This window comes from Lacerta agilis, chromosome 13 (assembly GCF_009819535.1).
Source record: "Lacerta agilis isolate rLacAgi1 chromosome 13, rLacAgi1.pri, whole genome shotgun sequence".
Lineage (NCBI taxonomy): Eukaryota > Metazoa > Chordata > Lepidosauria > Squamata > Lacertidae > Lacerta > Lacerta agilis.
In genome coordinates, this window is record NC_046324.1 from 34,542,717 (window position 1) to 34,564,587 (window position 21,871).

Below are 21,871 nucleotides of genomic sequence, written 5' to 3' on the forward strand. Positions count from 1 at the left end.
AACTACAACTTCCATCATCCCTAACAATCGTTCACACTGGCTGAGGTGGATGGGGGACAACATCTAGAGGGTCAGAGGTTCCTCACCTTGGTCTACAACAGGTGTGGGGAACCTTTGGCCCTCCAAATGTTGCTAAACTACAACTCCCATCAGCCCCAGCAAGCATGAACAATTGTTAGGAATGATGAAATACAGTTATTCTGGGCTAGCACCACAGCATAGTGATGTAGTCTGCTGTTTGGACTGTACCACCTAAACAGCCATTAATTACAGAACAGGAGGTGATCCAGTCCCAGGGACGAAATCATGAGGCTATCTCCTTGTGTTAACCTTTACTGACCCGGTGCTGCATTCCAAATGTTTTGGACTACAACTCCCATCAGCCAGCATGGCTGCCCTATATGGTCTTTATGGAACCTTGAAAAAGCAGTTGTTTCAGCTCCACCTACTTATATATTTATACTTAAAATAAAACACACAATAGTTGTTTATGATTATCGTAAGCTGCCTTGGATATATATTGCCTGAAAAAGGCAAGATATGATGTATATTAAATAAATAGATACATACATTATAACTTGACATTTATTGGAAGGCAAAAGGAATGCCCACTAAACATTTGTGGCACATTTGATGCCTTTTTATGTTTATGGAACAGAATGAAGCTGAGGGGGAAAATATTGCATATAGCATTGCTAAATATTTAGGCCAGGAATATATATTTTTGGTAAGAATGGATGCTGCTGCACATAATATTTATTTAAATGTTTGTGTTATTACTGTCAGAGTGATATGTATTTTCCTTTTCTACGTTTTACCTCCTGAAAAATATTTGCACATATTTGCCGTCCTAACCATGTCTACACAGAAGTAAGTCACGGTGAATTCTGTGGGGCATACTCCCAAGGAAGTGGGTTTAGGACTGCAGCCTTACCTGGGAGTAAGTCCCACTGACTGATATCGAAGAGGATTTCTTCTTAACAGGAGTGCGGATTTCTTTCCTTAATATTTGTATAATTTTATATTTTCAATTTCAATTTAAAAATGAAAACTTTGACGAGCGCGCGATAAAACTAACAGCAGGAAAACTAAGCACGGGATTGGTGGAGAGGCAAGATGGAGGCTGGTAACCATGGCGACGTTGCATCGCTTGGCCACGCCCCGCAGGGCGACGAGTACCGCTTTTTTCCGTTTCCATAGCAACCGGACGCCGATCTTCGCTCGCGACCTACCGGGCGACTTCCCTGCCCCGCATCCCGGTTGCGAACAAACCACAAAGACGTTTTCCCACCGCCTTTCATTGTATCTCAGTCCCTCGCAAGCGACCTACCCGATAGCTGTCATGAACCTCCCTTCTGCCGCCGTCACCACACGTCTCTATTCAAATAGCGTGCGCTTCCCGGTTGTTCTCCCCGCCCCTGATTCTCCGCCCATTTCTGGAGTCCTGCCAGGCTAATATAAACTAGCAATTTTGGGGCTTAGCCAATACTGCCTCTCTTAGAAACTTATGGCAACAAAAAAATGCAATAAGAATATGGAGAAAACACAAACAGCGGTGTCAAGCTGATTCCTACCATTTCTTTCCGTTTCGCTCGCTGTTTTTTCCGTTTTCTTTGCCCTGCCAGGACCTATTCCTGTATTGGTTTATCCGCTCGGAAGGCGCGGCGAAGGAGTATTGCGGGTGGGGATCGCGACAGTCTTAGCTTTTCATTGGCTGGCTGAGCAATATCGCAGCTTCCAGCAGGAGGCGGGTGATGAGCACGTGGTGTAAAGAGAGCCAGGAGGGGGTCTTCCGGCAGTCCTGACGCTCTGCCCGCGACGTCATTGTCGGGCATTTCCGGGAGAGCGGCTGAGGCGACCTGAGGTGAAGCAGGTGAGGCTTGTACGGCAGCAGTGGAGGCGGAAGTTGTGTTAGGCGGGCTGGAAGCGGAGACTCGTAGGAGGTTGTGGATGCAGAAGGCCTTTGGCGTGCTCGTTGCCTCACTAGGTGGAGCCCAGTACAGTACACTGTCCGGGCCTTGGTTCTCCGGGCACCCTGGAGGCATAGGCGTGAGGGGCGCCTCTGAGCTGCGGACTGTTGCCTCCTGCGTAGGCCGGGAGGTGGGGGACACTGTGAGCGTCCCAGGTACTTCAGGACTCCAACTCCCATCAACCTTGGCCTTTGGCCCTGCTGCATGGGGCTGATGGGAGTTGGAGTCCAGAGGTTGGGAGGGCACACAGATTTCCCCCAGCTGTGCCCTGGAGGCATCACCCTCAGCGAAGAATGCCCTTCGCTCCTTATGCCTGGGCTGCATCACTTCAGACTGCAAGGGCAGAGGTGTCTCATGACTGAGGGCTCCTCCACACAAAAGAACAGCAACCAGAGCAAAGCAATGATTACTGCACAAATAGACAAAAAAAAATTAATCCTTCCAGTAGCACCTTAGAGACCAACTAAGTTTGTTCTTGGTATGAGCTTTCGTGTGCATGCACACAGCACAAATAGAGCTGGTGTCCCGGGAGGGAGGTTTGGACCCTATCCTTGAACTCACATGTTTGCTTTCCGCTTGCAGGGAGGTGGGTAGGTTTTGGCTTTAGTTTTCACTGTTTGGCCCTCCGTACAGAACAACGGCCATAGCAATTTTGGCTCATAGCAATTACTCTGCTAAAAGAACAGTTATAGCCTGGTCTTCTTGCTCATCTTTTGGGTGCAGGGAATTGTTTTGTTCCTGATCCTCTCGTTGTTGCTGTATGCTGCTCTGTACACAAGAACGCCTTGCACATAGAAAACCAGCTTGTTAGAGGGTTTTCAGCTCAGAGATGTAACGTTTCCCCCCAAAATAAAATAGAGCTCTTTGAGGGGTGGGGGACTGAAATATTTATTTATATGCATTTACAGTTCTTTACTGTGTTGTCCTTGGAGTGGATTACAAAGTGCTTAATACATCAACTAAGCCACATCAAGGCAACTTATTTTACTCTTTTAATAACATAAAATACACCACATAATGGGTATAAAATTGATGTGCTTGTGAAAATTGTGAAATTAAAATGAGAATCTTACAGATTTGAGGATAAAGTTGAAAGTGTGGGTGATACCGTGTTTCTCCTAAAATAAGACATCGTCTTATATATTTTTTTGCTAAAAAACACACAGTATGGCTTATTTTCAGGGGATGTCTTATTTTAACCGTGTCGCATCGGTACGCTGCATAGCCACGCCTCTCCAGGCTGTTTTAATGGGAGGTACCACGTCACTATGGCTTATTTTCGGGGTATGGCTTATTTTTGGGGAACGGCTTATATTTCGCAAATGCATAGAAATCCTGCTATGGCTTATTTTATGGCTATGTCTTATTTTAGGAGAAACAGGGTAGCTGGTACGTTATCAAGGACCCTTTCATGTGTTTGTGTGTGGGATTTCCAGTGTTAAGGCATGAGGTTTCATGGCCTGTATAGTTCCTTGTTGTTCAAGAACAAAAAAGTAAACTGAACCAAGTATCAGAGCGGTCATTTGTCACCTTCTGGGTTCCCTTCACTGTGAACAGGTCTCACCTGCAAAACATCAACCTATTATGGACATTTCAAAAAGACTAGGTTTCCCAGTAATTGCAGTGCATGGTTGTATGTGTTTTCCTTGAGTCTTGTGATTGGATCTGTTCTGCTTTTGTGCCTTTAACAGCATGTTGGTCTGTAGACATTAGTAAGTGAAGATAGTTCTCTAGCCCTGTGAAGAATGCACATAGACAGGAGAAGATCATTCTCTTCTCAGATTTCCTTATTTTGTTTATTTGTATACTGCCTTTTCACCCATTGAACTTAAGGTAGGGTACACCAGGGTCCCAACTTCAGGAGCTTTCAGATCATACCCCAAGACTATTGGAAACCCTTTTAGCAAGGTAGTGAAAGTGAAGAATTGATGGTGCTTGTCTTTCAGCCCACCAAGACACAATGTCAGAGCTGAGTGATGAAGCCAGCGAGTCGGATCTGCTGAATCTCAGCCTATCCATGTGGCATGGCGCAGGTCAGATGGTCTGTCGCCAAGAGTTAGATGTTCCACTGGACCTTCACACAGCAGCCTCAATTGGCCAGTATGAGGTGGTAAAGGAGAGTATTCAACGGTAAGGAGTAGAGGTTTGGGGAGGGAATAATACTGTGTTCCTAGCGCTGGGCAATCAGGACAGATTAGGGACTTTGCTACTTTACCGCCCGCCTCGCTGCCCAGCAGTCTCCCTGCCTGAGCTGACAGAACTGGTTTCGGAGACATTGTTGCGGACTCCCAGACTGCTGGTTCTGGGAGACTTCTACATCCATGCCAACGCAGCTGGCTCTGGGGCACCTCAGGACTTCATGGTCGCAATGACAACCATGGGGCTGTCTCAACATGTCACCGGCTCAAAGCACATGGCAGGCAATGCTCTGGACCTTGTTTTCTCGACTGGGCAGGAAGAGAGTGATTTGAAGGTGGGGGACATTGACATCAGTCCCTTGTCATGGTCAGATCACTTCCTGTTGAGATTTAAACTGTCAGCAGCTTTTCCTCTCTGCAGAGGTGGGGGACCTATTAAGAAGGTCCACCCTTGGAGGCTGATGGATCCAGTGGGATTCCAAACAGCTCTGGGGGTGGGGTTTCCGGCTGATATGACTGGCGCCCCTGTCGAAGCCCTGGCTGACCTGTGGAACACCCAAATGGCTTGGGCTATTGACACGATCGCCCTGAGTGCCCTCTCCCACTTTGTGGTGCCCGTTTGTCCCACTAGTATACTCCAGAGGTTAGGTCGAGGAAACAAGCTGGGAGATTGCTTGAACGCAAGAGGAGGAAAGATCCGAATGAATACAACCAAACACTGGTAAGGTCTCATTATCGAGCCTACCTAGTGGCAGTGAAGGCAGCAAAGAAGGCATACTTTGCTGCCTCCATTGCAGCCTCATTATGTCGTCCAGTAAAGCTTTTCCACGTTGTACAGAGCCTTTTACAGGCTGGTCCAAAGGAGGTGATAGAACCAACGGTAGCTCACTGTGACTTGTTTGCAAAGCATTTTGAGGATAAGATTGCTTGCATTCACCAAGACTTTGACTCTGCTGTTATAGCAGATGAATCCCATGGGGTGTCCAGAACACAGTCTAGTCCTGTTGTGTTGGATGATTTTCAATTGGTAAGGCTTGATGATGTGGACAAGGTGGTCGGATCAGTCAGGGCGACCACTTGCGCTCTAGACCCTTGCCCCTCTTGGCTGATAAAAACCAGCAGGGAAGGAACAGCTGGCTGGGCCAGGGAGGTGATCAGTGCCTCTTTATGAGAGGGGATGGTTCCTGCCTGTTTGAAGGAGACGGTGGTAAAGCCACTCCTTAAGAAACCGTCCCGGGATTGGGAACCTAACTAACTACCAGCCAGTTGCTAATCTCCCTTTCCTGAGCAAGGTTCTGGAGTGAATGGTTGCAGACCAGATCCAGACGCTTTTGGAAGAAACTGATTTTCTGGATCCATTTCAATCAGGTTTTAGGCTCGGTTTCGGGACAGAAACTGCTTTGGTTGTCCTGTATGATGGCATACAGACAGACAAGGGAAACATGTCCCTGTTAATTCTTCTCGACCTCTGAGAGGCTTTCGATACCATTGACCGTGGTATTCTTCTGGAGTGACTGTCTGAACTAGGGGTGGGTGGAACCTCTTTGCGGTAGTTCCAGTCCTACTTAGATGATCATCCCCAGAGGGTGTTGCTTGGGGAATGCTTTTCAGCCCCGTGGAACCTTCAATGTGGGGTTCTGCAGGGCTCAATCCTATCTCCCACATTGTTTAACATCTGCATGAAACCACTGGCTGAGGTTATCCGGAGGTTCAGAGTACGTTGTCAGCAGTATGCTGATGACACTCAGCTCTGTTTCACCAGCCGTGCCTGGAGATGCCAGAGATGGGACCTGAGGCATTCTGCTACAGCCCTTCTCTGCAGAAAATGAGCACAGCAGGAAGCAGTCTGAGTTATAACCTTTCCCCCACAATGAGCTACTTTTTCGTTCACCATGTGATTTTTATCCATGGGGGATTATTCCAAAATCCCACCCCACCTCCAGCCTAAAAAAGAGTCCATTCTACCACCTCATTCTGTTGCACATACACACCAGGCTTTTGTCACTACGTGCAATTCAAAATAATTTTGTGAAACATGAAGGTGGCTAAATAATTTTGTGAAACATGAAGGTGGCTACTACCTTGAAGCAAGGTAGTAGTTGATCACACACACACCCTATAGTTAAAGCACATTTATTCCATTTTAACGGCCACAGCTTCCCCCAAGAATCCTGGGAACTGTAGTTCAGCCCCCCTCACAAAACTATAATTCCTATCAGCCTTAAAGCAAAGTTCCCAGGATTTTTTGGGGGAAGCCATGGCTGTTAAAAGTGGTGCAAATGTGCCACCTGCAAGTGGTGCGACCAGAATGCTGCTGTCATCCTTTTCACTTGCTACTGGCAAAGTGGGGGCACACATTGCTACCAGGAATATCGGCAAGACTTCTAAAGTTGTTTGTTTCCTTGAGTGAAACAGGCCAGGTTAGGAAAAACCTTCAAAAACTATGTAACTTGCCTGTGATAAGCTGCCCATGGAGCACTAATCTGATTCATGCCTTTCAGTGGGGAGGTAGACCTGAACCAGCGGAATTGCGGTGGCTGGACCCCGCTAATGTATGCCTCTTACATCGGTCACGACACCATTGTGCGCATACTGCTAGAGGCTGGCGTGAATGTGAATGTACCAACACCAGAAGGGCAGACTCCACTGATGCTGGCTTCTAGCTGTGGAAATGAGAGCGTTGCTACCTTCCTCCTTCAGGTGGGTGTACTTGGCAATAGCTGTGAAAGGCACCAACTGTGCAGTCTAAAGATATCGCGCATGACTAAGAAGTAGAACCAAAGGTGCAAACAGGGCTGTTCAGGGGTGGTTGTCAGTGGCTCCCATTAAGTTCTATGGGACTAAGGAGTTCTATGGGACTGTGTTCTTGAAGCGACTAGCATGAGTTTGGCCAAACTGTGGGAGGCAGTGAAAGGTAGGCATGCCTGGCGTGCTTTGGTCCATGGGGTCATGAAAAATTGGACACGACTGAACAACAACAACAACAACAGAGAAGGGTGGCAATCTCAGACACCATGAGCGGCTGTGAGATAAAGCCTACTGTCTTCTTTCATAACCCCTGTAAGGTACAGCAGCATGATAGGATCCTTCAAAGTCTCAAGTCTACTCAAAGTTACAGACTGTTAATTCATAGTTAGCAGCGATTAGAGTGCCTTCTCATTAAGGCTCCTGCGAGGTTCATTTGTAAATTTTAATTACTGTAATACGTTTTATATACCCATCCCCTCCACCCTGTATGTCCAATGTCCAGGGCTGTGCCCTTACTTCACAAATAGTCCTCTATTTTATCAAGTTGCACATTAAGTCTACCCTATCTAGGTTTTCTCTGCTGCCTCTGAGGTTGTGGTGGTATTAATTTAAAAGCCACTTTTGGTGCTGGTGCTGCCTATGCTACTATTGCCACTGCTGTTCTCGTCTCTTTCCCATCCAAGCTTTCTTCAAATATTTAGGAACAGAGCTGAGTCAGCATCTTCAGGAGACTCTGGCAGCCGAGTCTCACCCTCCCTGGCAGAACCGTGTCAGATCTGGTGGAGTGTGAGAGTTGGGGCTGTTTCCAGTAACTCCTCCACACCTGCCACTCACCCCACACATTGAATTGGGCAAGGGCAGGATTCTGTTCGAATAATTTTTCTGAATGCATTCAATCAGCCAGTGAATAAAATCGGTGCAATAACCCAAAATAAAATGGGAACATTCTGCGACTGTAAGTGGTTTGCTATTAAATTGCTGTGAGAAGAGCCTTCTCTGGGTTGCTGCTTCCCCCCACCCCCACCCCCCCCCACCCCGGTTATGCTGTTGGCATAATAGAAAAGTGGTGTAGAAAGAAGAAACTAAAAGTAACATGGTTGTAAATTTCTGCCTGAAATAAGAGATCTCCCCCTCTGTTCATTATTGCGAGCTCTCGTTTGTACAGAAATGCATCTTGGCTTCACTGTCACAGGCAGTAGGTGCCCTGCCTTAACAGCCCCTCTGTATTTATTTGAAGCAAGGTGCCGAGTTGGAGATGAAGGACATCCATGGCTGGACTGCCCTCTTCCACTGCACTAGTGCTGGCCATCAGCAAATGGTCAAGTTCTTATTGGATAATGGAGCAAATGCGAACTGCAGGTAAGAGAGAAATCGGCCCGTGAAAAGCCTGCTTTTTCTTTCCTTTTTTTCCAAATATCTGGTGGTATTTTAAGGGGAAGAAGTAGCTTAGCTTTCATTGAAAAAATGCTTTCATGACAGATGCAAAAGAGGGGAAAACATAGGAAGTCACACTGCTGTACTCTTGCATCTAGATTGTGAGTGGTTAGGTTAAGCCATGAGTGCTGTCTGTGACGGATATCTCCAGTATGCTTCTGAGTATCAGTCGCTGGAAACCTCAAGAGGGGAAACCTGTTGTGTTCAGTTCCTGCTCGTGAGCTTCCCATAGGCATCTGGTTGGCCACTGTGAGAACATGATGCTGGATGAGATGGGCCACTGGCCTGATCCAGCAGCCTATTCTTATGTTCATTTTTTTTATTTTTTTATTTATACATGCCTGCCTGCCTGCATGCATACATACATACCCCACCCATCTGGCTGGGTTACAGATCACCAATGTTTATAACACTATTGGACAGGAGCTGGAAGGCCTCTGGGTCTGGATATGGCACACAGATTAGGTTTGGCCTGCCTTCCTCTTCCACATTCCTGTCACCTCCCTGGCTCAGTAGACTAGAGGCAACACCCATCCAGTCATCCCTGGTACAGAAGCTGCATTGTAGGTGGGCACTAAAACAGTACTTGGGGGTTGATCAGCAGAGCATTTGTCAAAAAGATTGACAACTAAATTGAAATAAGCTTTCCCTGCTTTGAATGTATTGAAGGAGGTAAATGTATTGGTAGGAAGAGTTACATCTAAAGCAATACAGTGGTTACAAAGTGCTTCAGATAAAATCTTGCTCGGATTTTGGCACAGGCTGGCTAACTGTGACAAGTCGGATCTGCTTGGCTTCAGACTTTCTAGGCGGATGATTAATTTTCCATTCTTTTTGATGTAAGAGAAATGAAGCATTGAGGAGAGACTCTTTCTGACTGCTCCCTTAAAAATAATTAGTAACAAGAGTAAACATATTTATCTAAAATCTTACATCCCACCAGTTTTGCTTCTGATAGCTATTTCTTCTGGAAGAGGGTAGAAGTACAAACAACTTTTAGTTGTGGGGATGGGCAGAAGTGGGGAACATATTGCAAGGGGCAGATTTTCACAAACTTGCACAGGGACTAGTGAGATGACCTGGTGGCAAGACTGAATCTGTGCATGCTGTGCTTTTGCTGGGGTTCCATTCTTTCCTTTTCACTTCTACAAAAAAATAGTACTTGGTTCTCTTTGCTCTTTCCTTATCAAATCTTACCTCTCAGTTCTTTCTTCTGAGATTCTTCTCTTCTTTATCTTGCCTATTGCCTTGATGGCTCATTTTCAAACCTTCTCTTTTGGCTTTAATGCCACCCCCTGGCTACTTTAAAAAAAAAAAACTCTCAGTGGACTCTTTCTTCTCTTAGGACATGAATCTCATGTTCCTTTCTCTACAGTATTCCTTCCCTCTCAATAACCAAAAATGTGTTTTCTGAGGTGGGTTTGATCCATATTCCTGGATCAGTCTCAGAATCCAGAGTGCCATCAGCTTGTTTGTTTTGCTAGAAAGAACTATTTTCTTCCATGGAGCATATTGGGTGGAAACTCCAGCAGGAAAAGTTCATACTTCTGACACAGTAACTGGTATTTTAGTTCTGAAGACAAACCATCAGACTTTATTGGCATCGTTCCCAGTTTTTTTCTTCAGCAGATGTTTTACGAGAACACTATAGTGGACATTCCACATACGAAAGGATTGTTTTTTGTTTTTAATGTTAGCCATGGCTCTCCTGGCCTAGCATATTGGAGAGAAAAGCAAACTAGAACTCATCTCCCCAACACACTAGTATTTTATGTGGAAGACATTTTCTTGAATGGAAATGTATTCAAGCATGTGCGACCCCAACCTGCAACTTGAGGTGGTACAACTTAGGGGCAGATTTGCTGCTCACCATTAACTCAGCCTAAGTTTCCTATCAATTTGAGAAGAGAATGAGGGGTGGCAAGGCTGTTCATTGTATTGGATTGGGCCAGGGGCTTCAGTTAGTAGCCTGTAACTTTCAGCAGAGATGGAGAACCTGTGGCCCTTCAAACTCCCATCAGTGCCAGCCAGTAAGGTTCAGGGTTGATGGGATTTGCAGTCCAACATCACCTGGAGAGCCACGGGCTCGCCATCCCTGAGATAGAGCTTAACATGTGTAGAGCACAATTCAAGGGCAAACCTGACCCAGCCAACAGGTGGAGCCGTGGCTCAGTAGTATGGAACCTGCTCTGCAGATGGAAGATCCCGGTTCAGCCCCTTAGCTGGAGGCCAGCAGAGCCATTGGCAAAGGCCAACCCCGACCCCTTGAAGAGCACTGCTTCTCAGGGTCAGCATTACTAGACTCGGTGGACTGGTGGTCTGATTCTATGTAAGGTCGCTTTATTTATTCAACCTAGAATGTGGTGTGAAAACCAGAATCCCAAGATCTATGCCTCTAGGGTTGCCTGCTCTTGGTACTTTTCTCCCTGCTTCCTCTAGCTGTGGAAGACTAGCATGCCCCCGTTGCACTGATGACTGCCCCATTTTCTGACTTGAGCCTTTCATGGGCTATATATTTCTGTTGTCCAGGGAGCCCCTTTGTGGATATACTCCTCTGATGGAAGCAGCTGCATCTGGCCATGAGATCATTGTCCAGTATCTTCTCAATCATGTAAGTGAGTGTTCATTTCTCAGGTGGTCCAAGGCACCTTTGGTTTCCCTTTCCCGCAACCAATTGTGCTTCCCAGTATGCAGAAATACTGCCAATTTGAAAAGCCACTACATTAAGAAAGTTAAATCTTGATTTGAGGCTATTTCTTTCAATGATTGCTCTTGATTATTGCCACAGGAGGTGAAATCAGAGAAGCTTCACATCCATGCAACTTCTTCAGCATGTTCCCACGCCTAGATCCGTACTGGATCTGCCTTCATGCATAACATTTCTTTTAGGAAGCCTTAATTAGAAACATTGTCCGCTTCTTTCCTTCTCTTGAGAGATACCATGCTTTTGAAACCAATCTCTGAATCACTCTGTGCAGTTAATTCACATTCAGCATGAATAGCACTTTCTGTAGCAGCCTCTTGAAATGCCAGCTCTTTCCTTCAGTATCACATCTAGACCTTCTTCATAGTCATCCTGTACATGTCTTATTAGTGGGAGGGAATATGTCGGGTCAGTCAAACAAGGGTGTTCATGTAGGCCTTTCTTCTGTTGATAAAAGTGGGGTGAAGATGGTTGAAAGGGAAGGGTTGCATCTATCACATTTCTTTCCTTCCCCCAAAGGGATTTGAAAGCTGTGAAACGTACAGAATAAAGCTCTTTTTGTACATATCTCCCCAACAGCTGCAGCACACAAAAGTCTTTTCAGCAAAGGCTTCTTTATATGGAGCATGTGTAGACCTTTGGATTTTTATGTGGTTCTCATGCCTACACATTTGTCTATCCATTTTTTTAAAAAAATAATATTTTTAATTGTCATGAAGGCTTTATCAAGTGTTTGATTTCTAAGCCTATCAAACTAGTTTTTAATAGACTGGGTTCATTTGTTCAGTGTTGAGTTAGGAAGTCATACCGCCCGCCCCCCCCCCCCACACACACCTTCCTCATTTGCCCCAGACCTTCTCCTTTAATAGTTGATGGAATGCTGCACTAGAGACATCGAGGGAAGATGGAAGGATGCTATGGCCTGTTACTTCCGTCCAAAAGTGGACACTTTGCATTCTGTAACTGCCTGCAAGTAAACTTCAAGCAGGACTGAAGATAGTTCGTTGACTTTCCATCATTAGGATGAACTTGTGTGTCCATCCTTCAAAACGCACCAGACAGCCTGGATTTAGTAGTGAGAATGCACTGCAATATTTTGTCGCAGATCCCACTTGCCTCTGCTCTCGTGCTTCAAAAGGGATCATGAGCCCAACTCGCTGGCATGGAGCCTGGTGCTTCCCATAGCCGTATCTTGTCAAAAGAGTAGCTGGAGCTCTTGAAGCCTGAAATTCATACATTGACCACACGGTGGTGCCAGTTTTATAGCACAAACGCAAGAAAAGATTTCTAACTTCGTGCCCTGAAAACTGTTTAATGCTCAAGGTTAAATTATTTATTGAAATGATGCCCTGCCCTTTCTCCCCAAGGAGTCCCAGTTGGCTAGTGCACAAATGCGGTGGTGGTGGTGGGTATGCAGAGCCTTCCTGGTGGTGCAAATCCTTTGGTCGATTCTCCAGGGACACGGCAGGTGAAAATGCACTCTTGGGTTCGACCGCACAGTCCCTTGGATCTGTTTAAGCCTCCCTCCCCTTTCCTGTCGACAAAATTTAATGTCTGCTTCCTCCCAACAGGGTGTGAGAGTGGATGTACGCGATAGCACCGGGGCGACGGCACGGATGTTGGCCATGAAGTATGGACACATGAAGATTGTGGGGCTGTTAGACCTGCACACAGCCCCTGTGCCCAAGGTCTTCTGCAGGGGCCCAGGTGACTCTCACGTCTCCTTATAGTTTCGCATGGAAAGGACCTTTCAGCTTGCTTTGGCAGAAACCTTGCTTGCTGCCTGCATTTCTAGTCACTGACTCCCATCTTTTCACTAGACCAGTGTTTCCCAATCCGCCCCCCCCCCCATGGACCAATTGACCAAGGCTGAGGGTTGTGGCAAAGCAGTGGGGAAATCCCATGACAGATTTAGTGAGCAAGGGGCAGGAGAAAAGGAGAAAGAGAAGAAGTGGACGTTCCTTGGCACTGCAGAACTAATTAGTTGGAGGCTGCCCTTGGAATTTAATATCTGTGTGCACTCTGCATCCACTGACTTGATGCATTTTGACACTTAGGAAAGTATGAAGATCTCAGCTCGTCGGACGAATCCTACTCTGCCCCTCAGAGGCAGAGGCCTGCTCGCAAGTCCAAAGGCCCCAGTATTCACGAAGGGCCCCACGCTTTGGCCAAGATCACGGCGGTCAGAATTGGAGCGAAAAGCCCACCTCGTTATGGTGAGTTCAGGCTCGCTTCCTCGCTCTCTCAACGGGTATTTTCCTTGTCCCTCGGCTGATTGCTTCATCCTCCTCCTTCCCTGAACACATGATGTGACTCAGTATTAGGCACCTTCCTATGTTCCTATACTTATGAACTTGGAACACAGCTGCTTGCTCTCTGGATTCTATATTTATTTATTTGACATAATTTGTATAGCGCTTACTTTGTATAGCGCTTAATTTTAAATAAAACCTCCAAGCAAGCCTCTAAACCTCCGTAGAGCAGTCACTTGATGAGCTCCAGCAGAAGAAACAGCAAGTGGCAGTACTGAACCTCTTGGTTGGTGGGGGAAAAGATAAGCCTCTTCATTTAACCTATGAACAAATAAAATCTCTTCCTTTCCTTTTTTTTCATTTGTACACCTCTCTCTCCCTCTGCCCCCCTTTTGCACACAGAGCAGGTCCCTCCAGAAGGCTACGTTACCTTTAATGACGATGGGAGTGCCTTTGAAGGAGGAGATCTCCGCTACAGAGATGTCACATCTCCCATCAATGAACATGATGTGGAAAGCAGCAGCAGCCGGGGTACCTTTCTTAAACATGGTTTCTTAATTTTATACTGCTGTTCATTTTTTTAAAATTGACTTAAATAAAACCATACAATAAAACCGTGTAAATAAATGAATAAGAAATCAGCTATTATGGACAGGTGTATTCTTAATCGCCAGCATAAACTTGAGGGAATAAAACAAGTTTTCAGCAGGCCTTTAAAGATTGAAAAAGAAGGCACCTGCTGAATATTGGCAGAGTATTTCACAGGACTGGGATGATGACACCAGAGGCTCGGTTTCTTGTTGCTGTTGGATGAGCCTGGCCAACCTTGGGGACTTCCTGACATAATCACTTTCTATTGCGGTGGTGTATGTTTTGCATTAGAATAGGAAGTTGCCATCAGTAAGCATCTATGAGGCCTGAATGGGAAACTTACTGTTTCATCACTTCTGCCTATTTCAGAAGAGAATTCCCTCTTCACCAATAACTTAGCCACCATCAGGACCAGCAGCAGCAGTGAAAGTCTTGCCAAAGCCGTGGGGGTCAGCAGCGAGGGCTCTCTGGAAAGCAACGAGGTAGGTCTTCTGCTATCATTAAAGTTAGAAGAGCCTGGAGCAGAAAAGTTTCCCCACTCCTGCTGTATAGAAATAAACCTTGACTCCTCAAATTAGGCAGCCTCTCTTTCTGGCTTTCTGGAGTCTCCCCCAGACCACACCCCTCACCATGTTTGCTTCGCATCTTCAAGTTTTGTTCTGTTTTTGCCTGGCTGGAATGTGTCATTGATGCCTCTTCCTTTGGTTGTACAAGAGTTTGTAGGCTTCTGTACAAAGGTTAAATTCACATCTGTTTCTTGTCTCTTGCACTGCCTACCACTGGAATGTGGCCCATTATGAAATGTGGCTCTTGGGCTCTTGGGTTCAGAAAGATTCCCTACCCCTGCCTTGCCTGTGGGTGGCTGGTAAGGGGCTTTTGTTCAAGCGTCTTGGGAAGCTGGAGTAAGAGGGATTCATTTGTCCTTCAGTGGTGTTGGATTTCTCCTCCCATTGCCTCTGCTTTCTCTGCTTTGGTAAGAGGAGCCTCTCTCACTTCCTTTCTTCCTGCTTCATAAGAATGTAAGAGTACAGAAGCTTCACACCATGAACAAAAGGATAATGATGTCCTTGCATCCCTTTGAGACTTGGAGCTGCGTTGTGTTCCATCCTCTCAAAACATGCCACTACTTTATATTTTTCCAGGATTCAGACCATGCAACGAAGCTCTCCATACGAAAGCATCCCAAGAGCTACATGAAGGCAAAGAATCGCTGCAGCAACAGCGACAGCCACTGGTCTTACCGATCCCGGGTGTCCAGCCATCACTGCAGCCCCTCTCACGCAGAGGCACCATCTTACACGGGGCCCCAGGTAACCATGGCATGGTGCTCAGAAAACCTTCTGGGGCTGGACAGGGCGAGGGACAGAGGGATGGACAGAGGAACCAGTGTCAGACACAGTCCTTGTGTATTAGGAGCCATCTCAAATTGCAGGGAGCAAGGTGGTGCTAAAGGCCTAGTGGGGCAGAGATCCTGACGAAACTGGAAGCCCGGCTTACAACATGCTGTGACACAGCTAGAGTCTCTCAGCGTTCAAGAGTCCTGAACTTCTCCCTCTTTTTTGTGCTCTGCTGGTTCTGCAGGATCTGGCCACCTTCCTTGAGCAGATTGGCTGCCTGAAGTACCTGCAAGTGTTTGAGGAGCAAGACGTTGACCTTCGCATCTTCCTGACCTTGACAGAGAGTGACTTGAAAGAAATTGGCATCACGTGAGTCCCTTTCTTTGCTGGCTGGCTGAAGGCTTAGCTGCTGAGTACCCTTTTTCCAAGTCCTTCCACTCCAGGCAGTTTCAGCTCTGAATACTCCGCAGCTATAACCAGCGAGTTTGTATCTAAATTGGAACCTTTTACATGCTCTCCATTTGAAGTGCTGTCATATAATAAGGAACATAGGAAATGACCCCAGGAATGACGTGTACCTTCCAACCAGAGATACTGAGAATTCTGCTGTCATTGTTAGCAGAATCCCGGTTCCCACCTGGCAAGGCTGCTGTGCATTATTTATTCTCAGTTCAATATAGGAATAGCTCCCAAAGAATTTTTAATGCTCTCTCTTACAATTTTTTTTCCTGCTCTATGTTGTGCAGACTGCATAACCTGGTCAGCTGCCCTTGTCAATTGTATATAGTCTGCAATATTTTTGCAGACTGTACACAATTGTGTGGCAATACTGCACAAGCACAGAAGCTAGCTTCCTGAGAATTGCAGTTTTCTTATTTTATGTTTCTAGTCCATATTGCTTCAGAAGTATAGCCCAATGCTTTGCAAAATTTCAGGGCTGAGCATGTTTCTCATTGTTTCTGGGGGAAAGGCTGCAGTACCCAATGTAGCATAGCCCATCTCCAGCCTTGAGTCAAGCAGAATAAATTGGGCATAATATGTGTATGTTTTCAGAATGGTTTTCTTTGCGTTTTTTTGAAATCATTGTAAACACTGATCTAATTGAAGCTCCCATTATGTGTGAATATCTGTTGTTCACATTGATCTCTCTTTGGGTCTCAGCATGTCTAGGAAAATCAGGGTGGATCTATTTTGCCTGCAGACTTCCCCAGTGAAGGAAGGGAGTCGCAAAGGGAGACAGTACCTTTGCTGCTAAACCGTTGCTGCTTTTTCTCCCCTGTAGCCTCTTTGGACCAAAGAGGAAGATGACCTCTGCCATTGCTCGATGGCATAGCAGTGCCCGGCCTCCCAGTGATGCCCTGGAGCTGGCCTATGCTGATCGCCTGGAAGCAGAAATGCAGGAACTGGCCATTCAGCTCCATAAGGTAAGGAAGCTGGCTTCTTAAGCCCATTGAGAAGCTTCTGCTTCTGACCAAGCACACCTGCTTCTGCATGGGGAATGCACTTGTCCCTTCCTAGTCTTGGAGGATGTCCTTGTTTGTCTGAAGTTGCTTGAGAAAGATACAGCATTAGACAGACAGCTAAGAGCTCTGAAACTTGATGGGAGGATTTTTATTTTTTTAATGCGGTGGACAAGTTGAAGGGTGAAGGAATATTGGGAAATGATTCATAATGAGTTGGAAAAAAATGTTTAAATTGACCTTCCCCCAAAAAACAGTCCCTTTCATTGGGAATAACACAGACAGAAATTCCCAGGTGCCAGAAAAGTTTATTTATGCATGCAACAACAGCAGCCCGTGTTCTGTTAGCCCAAAAATGGAAAGTGAGCAAGGTCCTTTGTAAAGAGGTTTGGCAGCTTAAGATGTTAAAATATGCAGAACTTGCAGGTTAACACAGAGAATAAGAGAGCAAGAAGAACATATATATTTAAAGAAGAGTGGAAAATATTTATTGAATATATGGAAAATAATTGTACACAGCTGAAAATGCTGGCAGCATTAAGATAAATTCAACAGAGTAAACAGTATTTGACTGATGTAAAAGTGGAAAATTGATTTGAATGGTTATAGTAAAATATGCAGGAAAGCATGATATGCAATGTGGAACCATGGAAGGAAGTCATTGGATATTTTAAAGTTTGTAAAATGTTTAATTTGAAATGTAGAAAAACAAAAACTCAACAAAAAATTATATATTGAGAGAGATCTGAAACCTGGTGGCATTGGAAAGCCTTTGGCAAGCTAGTACTACCCCCCAAACCCAAACCCAAACTCAGTTTGATAGTAAAGTGAAGTAGAGGAACAGTTGTTGGCCAGAGTTTTAAGGGAGTTCTTTAAACCCTTTGGAATTCAAAAGTGTGGACTCTTCTCTCTTAGCAACTTTCCCTGTGTTCCCTTGCAGAGGTGTGAGGAAGTGGAAGGGCTGAAGGGTCAGGTGTCCCAGGAGCAGGAGCTGCGTGCCGTGGTGGAGAGCTGCTTGATGGAGCGGGATGTGGTCTGGAGCAGTGCTCAGGCCAAACTCCGAGAGGTGCAGGCCATCGCCAGGAATGCTGGAATCCTCCTAGAACAGATGCAGTGAGTGCCTCCAACAAAGGTCAAACTTTCTCGCCATTTCTTTACACTCCCTTCTCTGTAAGCTCCTTCATCTCCTCAAGGCAAAGCCAGCATGCCACCTGCAGGATTCTGAATTGGGGAAAAGTCCAGGCACTCAGTGACAATGGCTGCCAAAGGCTTGTGGCTTCGTGTCTGGAAATTCATCCTTCCCTCTTGTTCTCAGCCTTAGCTGCCTAATGTGGGAGTTGCATCCATGATTCTGAAAAAGTGCCAGGGAAAAACACTGGATATGATTTCAGTGCAGCTTCTTAAGAATCTTGTTTTTCATTTTTTTAAAAACATTGCAAAATAAACACAAGTTTCCAGCTCCTGGGGTTTGTGATTACATCAAAGTGTGTGGGTCCAATGCCTGGTGCAATCGTAGGAGTCGCATTGTTGCAAGCTGGGTGCCCAAACCCACATGTATTTCCAGCACTCATGCACACCACCCAGAGGCTTAGGAGCTTTCGATAGAGTTATAACATGTGTTTGTTATTAAAGTAGTATTATGCCCCAAGAAGTGCTCACCTGAGGAATAAAGCATGGTTGGTTTATTACATGAAATGAAAAGGACAGCATAGGGATGCTGCTTCAAGCAGCAAAATTACACTACCAAGCAGGCAGCAACTCAGAGTATACACACCTTGAGCTAAAGAGTAAAGAAGGATCCCTGTCAAAAGCCTAAAGAGAAAGTGAGTGGGACATTTGCCAAAGCAGAGCTGATTAAATAGGATATCCATTTGCTGAGGAACTTCATCCCCTTCCTGCTCTTGTCATCTCATTGCCAGCTAAGAAGACCCAAATGAATTGGGTGGAACAATAAATGGCAGAATTTCCCAAAATGTATGCTTTTCTTACACAACCTCTATAAGCGGCAGAATTCACCTTTTCAGGTAGTAGAATTTGTGGCATGCACACAACCCTGGAGTTAGGAAGGTGGTCTGGGGATAAATTCCCTTTGTCCTAACTCTCCTCTCCTCTTTAGTTCTGTCTTAGGTGCTCAGTGCTGTTGCCTCATTTTTGTGGCAGTGGCATGCCAAGGTTTACCCCGCTGCTCTAGGATATTTGTGTGGCACTTGAGACTACGGCACTATCCTGCTTTCTTGTGCTCTACTTTGTGCGGTTTCTATTTCTTTTCACAGAATCCTGCTGACAGTATTTTGGTTTCTCTGGTAGGGCCTGTCAGGCAGAACTGTCTTCCCGAATGAACCGAGAGCATCCGGCTGGCCGGTTGTTGGAAGTGAAAGCGCAGCTGGGACCCAGTAAGTGGGCAGTTCTAGTGCAGGATGTGAAACAGGTGGCCCTCCATGTGATAGTGGACTCCATCAGTCCCATCTAGAACGGCCAACGGTCAAGGATGATGAGCATTGCAACCCAGCAACATCTTTAGGGCTGCAGGTTCCCCAGCCCTGTGTCTGTCTGTGTGCGAGAGAGAGAAAGGGAAGTGGCTTCAGAGGACAGGCTTATTTTTGAGCCCAATCTTCCTTCATCACCCTTTCACCTTCCCCAGGTCTCAGCTATTTCATATGAAAAATGCATGAAGACTGACTGCTGCTTTTCCTTACAAGTAAAAGAGTGTGTGTGTGTGTGTGTGTGTGTGTGTGTGTGTGTGTGTGTGTGTTCAACCATACCATGACATAAAAATTTGGAAGACTATTCAGTGCCAAATCCACCATTTTAAGTTGGCAGTCCCTGGTTCAGTCCATTGTCCTGACCCTTCCCCCCCCCCAGTGTTTGGCCCAATCCAGGCCAATGGGCGCTGACCCACAATATGCTGCTGCTTTGTGCCCATTCTGCCTCTTTACCCTAGGCACAGAAGGATGGCCGTCCTCCTTGAAGGTCCTCAGTCTGCCTGAGCTCTCGGCCCTTCTGGAGGAGTGCTGGGGGGAAATGGGTAAGGTTTGAAGATCATCAGACGCTCATGTTCCCCTTGTTTGGCACCGGTTGGTGGGTGTGAAGTCCAAGTCAAATAACGGGCTTGCAGTTTCCCTTCACCCCTGCCCTGCATTGAAGAACATCTCCATCCCTTGGCACCTGTGCTTATTATAGCTTTTCTGTGTCCCCAGGGAAGGCTCTTAGTTCTGTCAACATTAATCTCGAGAGCCTGCAGAGTCTAGAGAAGGGCAAGCCGCCCCAGAAATAGCCCTAGGAGTGGAGGAAGGTATGTAGTGGAGCGCTGTTGAACAAGATGCATGTCTGTCTGAGAAGAGAGAGTGCTTGGTAGCAAAGTGGCATTCTGCTTTCAAGCTCTCTGTCCACTCTCCTCCAAGGTCAAGGTTGCGTAAAGGCAAATCCTCAGGATTCCTAGTTGTTGCTCCCCACTGACAGTCTTTCTGCACAACTCATGCCTGATTGAGAGCTATCACAGTATATAAAAAAAGTTTTTGATCCTGCTTTAAAATTGTAGTGGACATGAGCCCCAGCAAACGTAGTGTCATCACCCTTGTAAAATGATGGTTGGGTGGAAGGTGGAGAGCAGATAGCCAACAATGAGGAACAGAGTGAGATATCCCTAGCTGTGTCCCCATCCAGGCAATACCACCCTCTGGGCTGGTTTTCAGTAGAGAGTTAAGCAAGTGGGAGCTGGCTGAGAGCAGACTGAGGATGGTGGGGCAGTGCAGTAGCCCTAACAAGGTGGAAAATCGTGACAGAACCAGTTTATAATTTGTATTATGGAGAAAGGGGACGCCGAACCTGATGGAACGTTGCTCCAATCCAGCAGGGCTCTTGAGTTTTCTGGATGCAAACGTTTGCAGCTAGAGCAACTTTTGAATTACTGGTAAATAGCCCCTGCCACCACCACTACTTTGAACAACTGGCCAAAGTCCCTGCAGCACAAGTGCTCATGCCACTGCCTCTTTTTTGTTTCCTGGGTGCGGTTGTTTTTGCAGAGGTTCTGACGTCGGGTGAACGTTCCACCCAGAAGCTGTGTTTTACCTGAGGAGGAAGCGTGAGTGAGTGCAAGAGAGAGAGAGATGGCTCTGCGGCACAGGTCATCTGCAGTGAGAGCCGCCAGCTGCTGTCCTGGGAAAGCAGGTGCGCTGTTGCAAAGAAGGGAGGCCAGATCTGCTGTGCTGAAGGAGCAACATGGCACCTAAATCCTGCTGGAAGAGCTGGAAGCAAAGGGTTCTTTCTAAGCTTGGAAGTTCCAAGGCGGGCATTTTGTGTCTGCATCTCTTGCTGGATATTCTGTCTGTTTTGGCAACCAGGTTCCTCTCCATTGGTCCCCTTCCCTGTGCCCACACGGGAGGAAAGATGAGGCGGGAGGTGGCCAGGAGACCCTGCGCTTAGAGGGTTTTATCCTTGGGAGGTTATCTGTTTGGGGAGTGCAAGGAACTCTGTGTCCTGCCCAGCTGCATGGAGGCCTGATGTATACCTGAGCTGGCACTGCAATAGTGGGGAGGGGGTTCTGTTATAAAATCCCATTGTTTAACAAACAAAGCAACCCCCCCCACACACACTTTTCCAATGTAAGTGCCACCTGTAGTACCAACTACTGGGCCTCTCCTAGCCCTTTATTCTTCCTGCAGGGAACTTGTGGCTTTATTCACAACAACTTACAATGAGATACCACCTCTCAGCGCAGGCGTGAAGTTATAAAACTTCTTGCTGTCTTGACTTGGGCTGCTCATGGCTTGGCCGGGAAAATCTGTGAGTTCCAGCAACCAAAGACCACAACTTACAGGGATTGCTTACCCTGGGATGTGCAAGAACTCATGCCCACTTTGGAGAATGGGAATCCAGCGTTTGATGTGACCTTGGGAATGTTTATCCCAGGCTAACTGATGGTGTGAAGTGGCTCTGGGATTCAGAGCAAGACGATTCCCCAATCCCAGCTAGCAACATATGCAGGCTGTCCTGGAGTTATTGAACACTGTGTCTTGCTAGGCCTTGTCTGATTTTTGGAGAACGGGGGGTGGGGGGAGAGAGAAAGAGAGGTGAAGCCTTTTCATTTATCTGACTTGCTTCCGATTTATATGTACATCATCACATAGAGTTCATGCATAAGCCTTGGTTTGCTGCACACCTGTATTGTGTGGAGACCTAGGCACAAAGCACATAATTGTGTCATTGAATTCTTGTGTTAGCATTACTAGGTCTTCACA

At 46.3% G+C, this 21,871-nt stretch overlaps 1 protein-coding gene across 4 annotated transcripts; it reads left to right on the top strand.

Moving 5' to 3' along the window:
* The first annotated feature begins 1,784 nt into the window (after positions 1-1,784).
* ANKS3 (ankyrin repeat and sterile alpha motif domain containing 3) lies at positions 1,785-21,498 on the top strand. Of its 4 annotated transcripts, XM_033167131.1 has the most exons (17): positions 1,785-1,873; positions 3,917-4,100; positions 6,610-6,808; positions 8,094-8,215; positions 10,820-10,901; positions 12,566-12,701; positions 13,052-13,210; positions 13,649-13,777; positions 14,207-14,319; positions 14,980-15,147; positions 15,419-15,543; positions 16,457-16,598; positions 17,575-17,747; positions 18,942-19,027; positions 19,576-19,659; positions 19,832-19,926; positions 20,657-21,498. In XM_033167131.1, the coding sequence occupies exons 2-16, from the start codon at positions 3,931-3,933 to the stop codon at positions 19,906-19,908; spliced, it is 1,965 nt and encodes a 654-aa protein (XP_033023022.1). In that variant the 5' UTR covers positions 1,785-1,873; positions 3,917-3,930; the 3' UTR covers positions 19,909-19,926; positions 20,657-21,498. The 4 variants fall into 4 exon arrangements, with proteins under 4 accessions (XP_033023022.1, XP_033023023.1, XP_033023024.1 ...); XM_033167134.1 differs by lacking the exons at positions 1,785-1,873; positions 3,917-4,100 and having other exon boundaries at positions 6,687-6,808; positions 8,098-8,215; XM_033167132.1 differs by lacking the exons at positions 1,785-1,873; positions 19,576-19,659; positions 19,832-19,926; positions 20,657-21,498 and having other exon boundaries at positions 3,931-4,100; positions 18,908-19,027.
* The last annotated feature ends 373 nt before the right edge of the window (positions 21,499-21,871 follow it).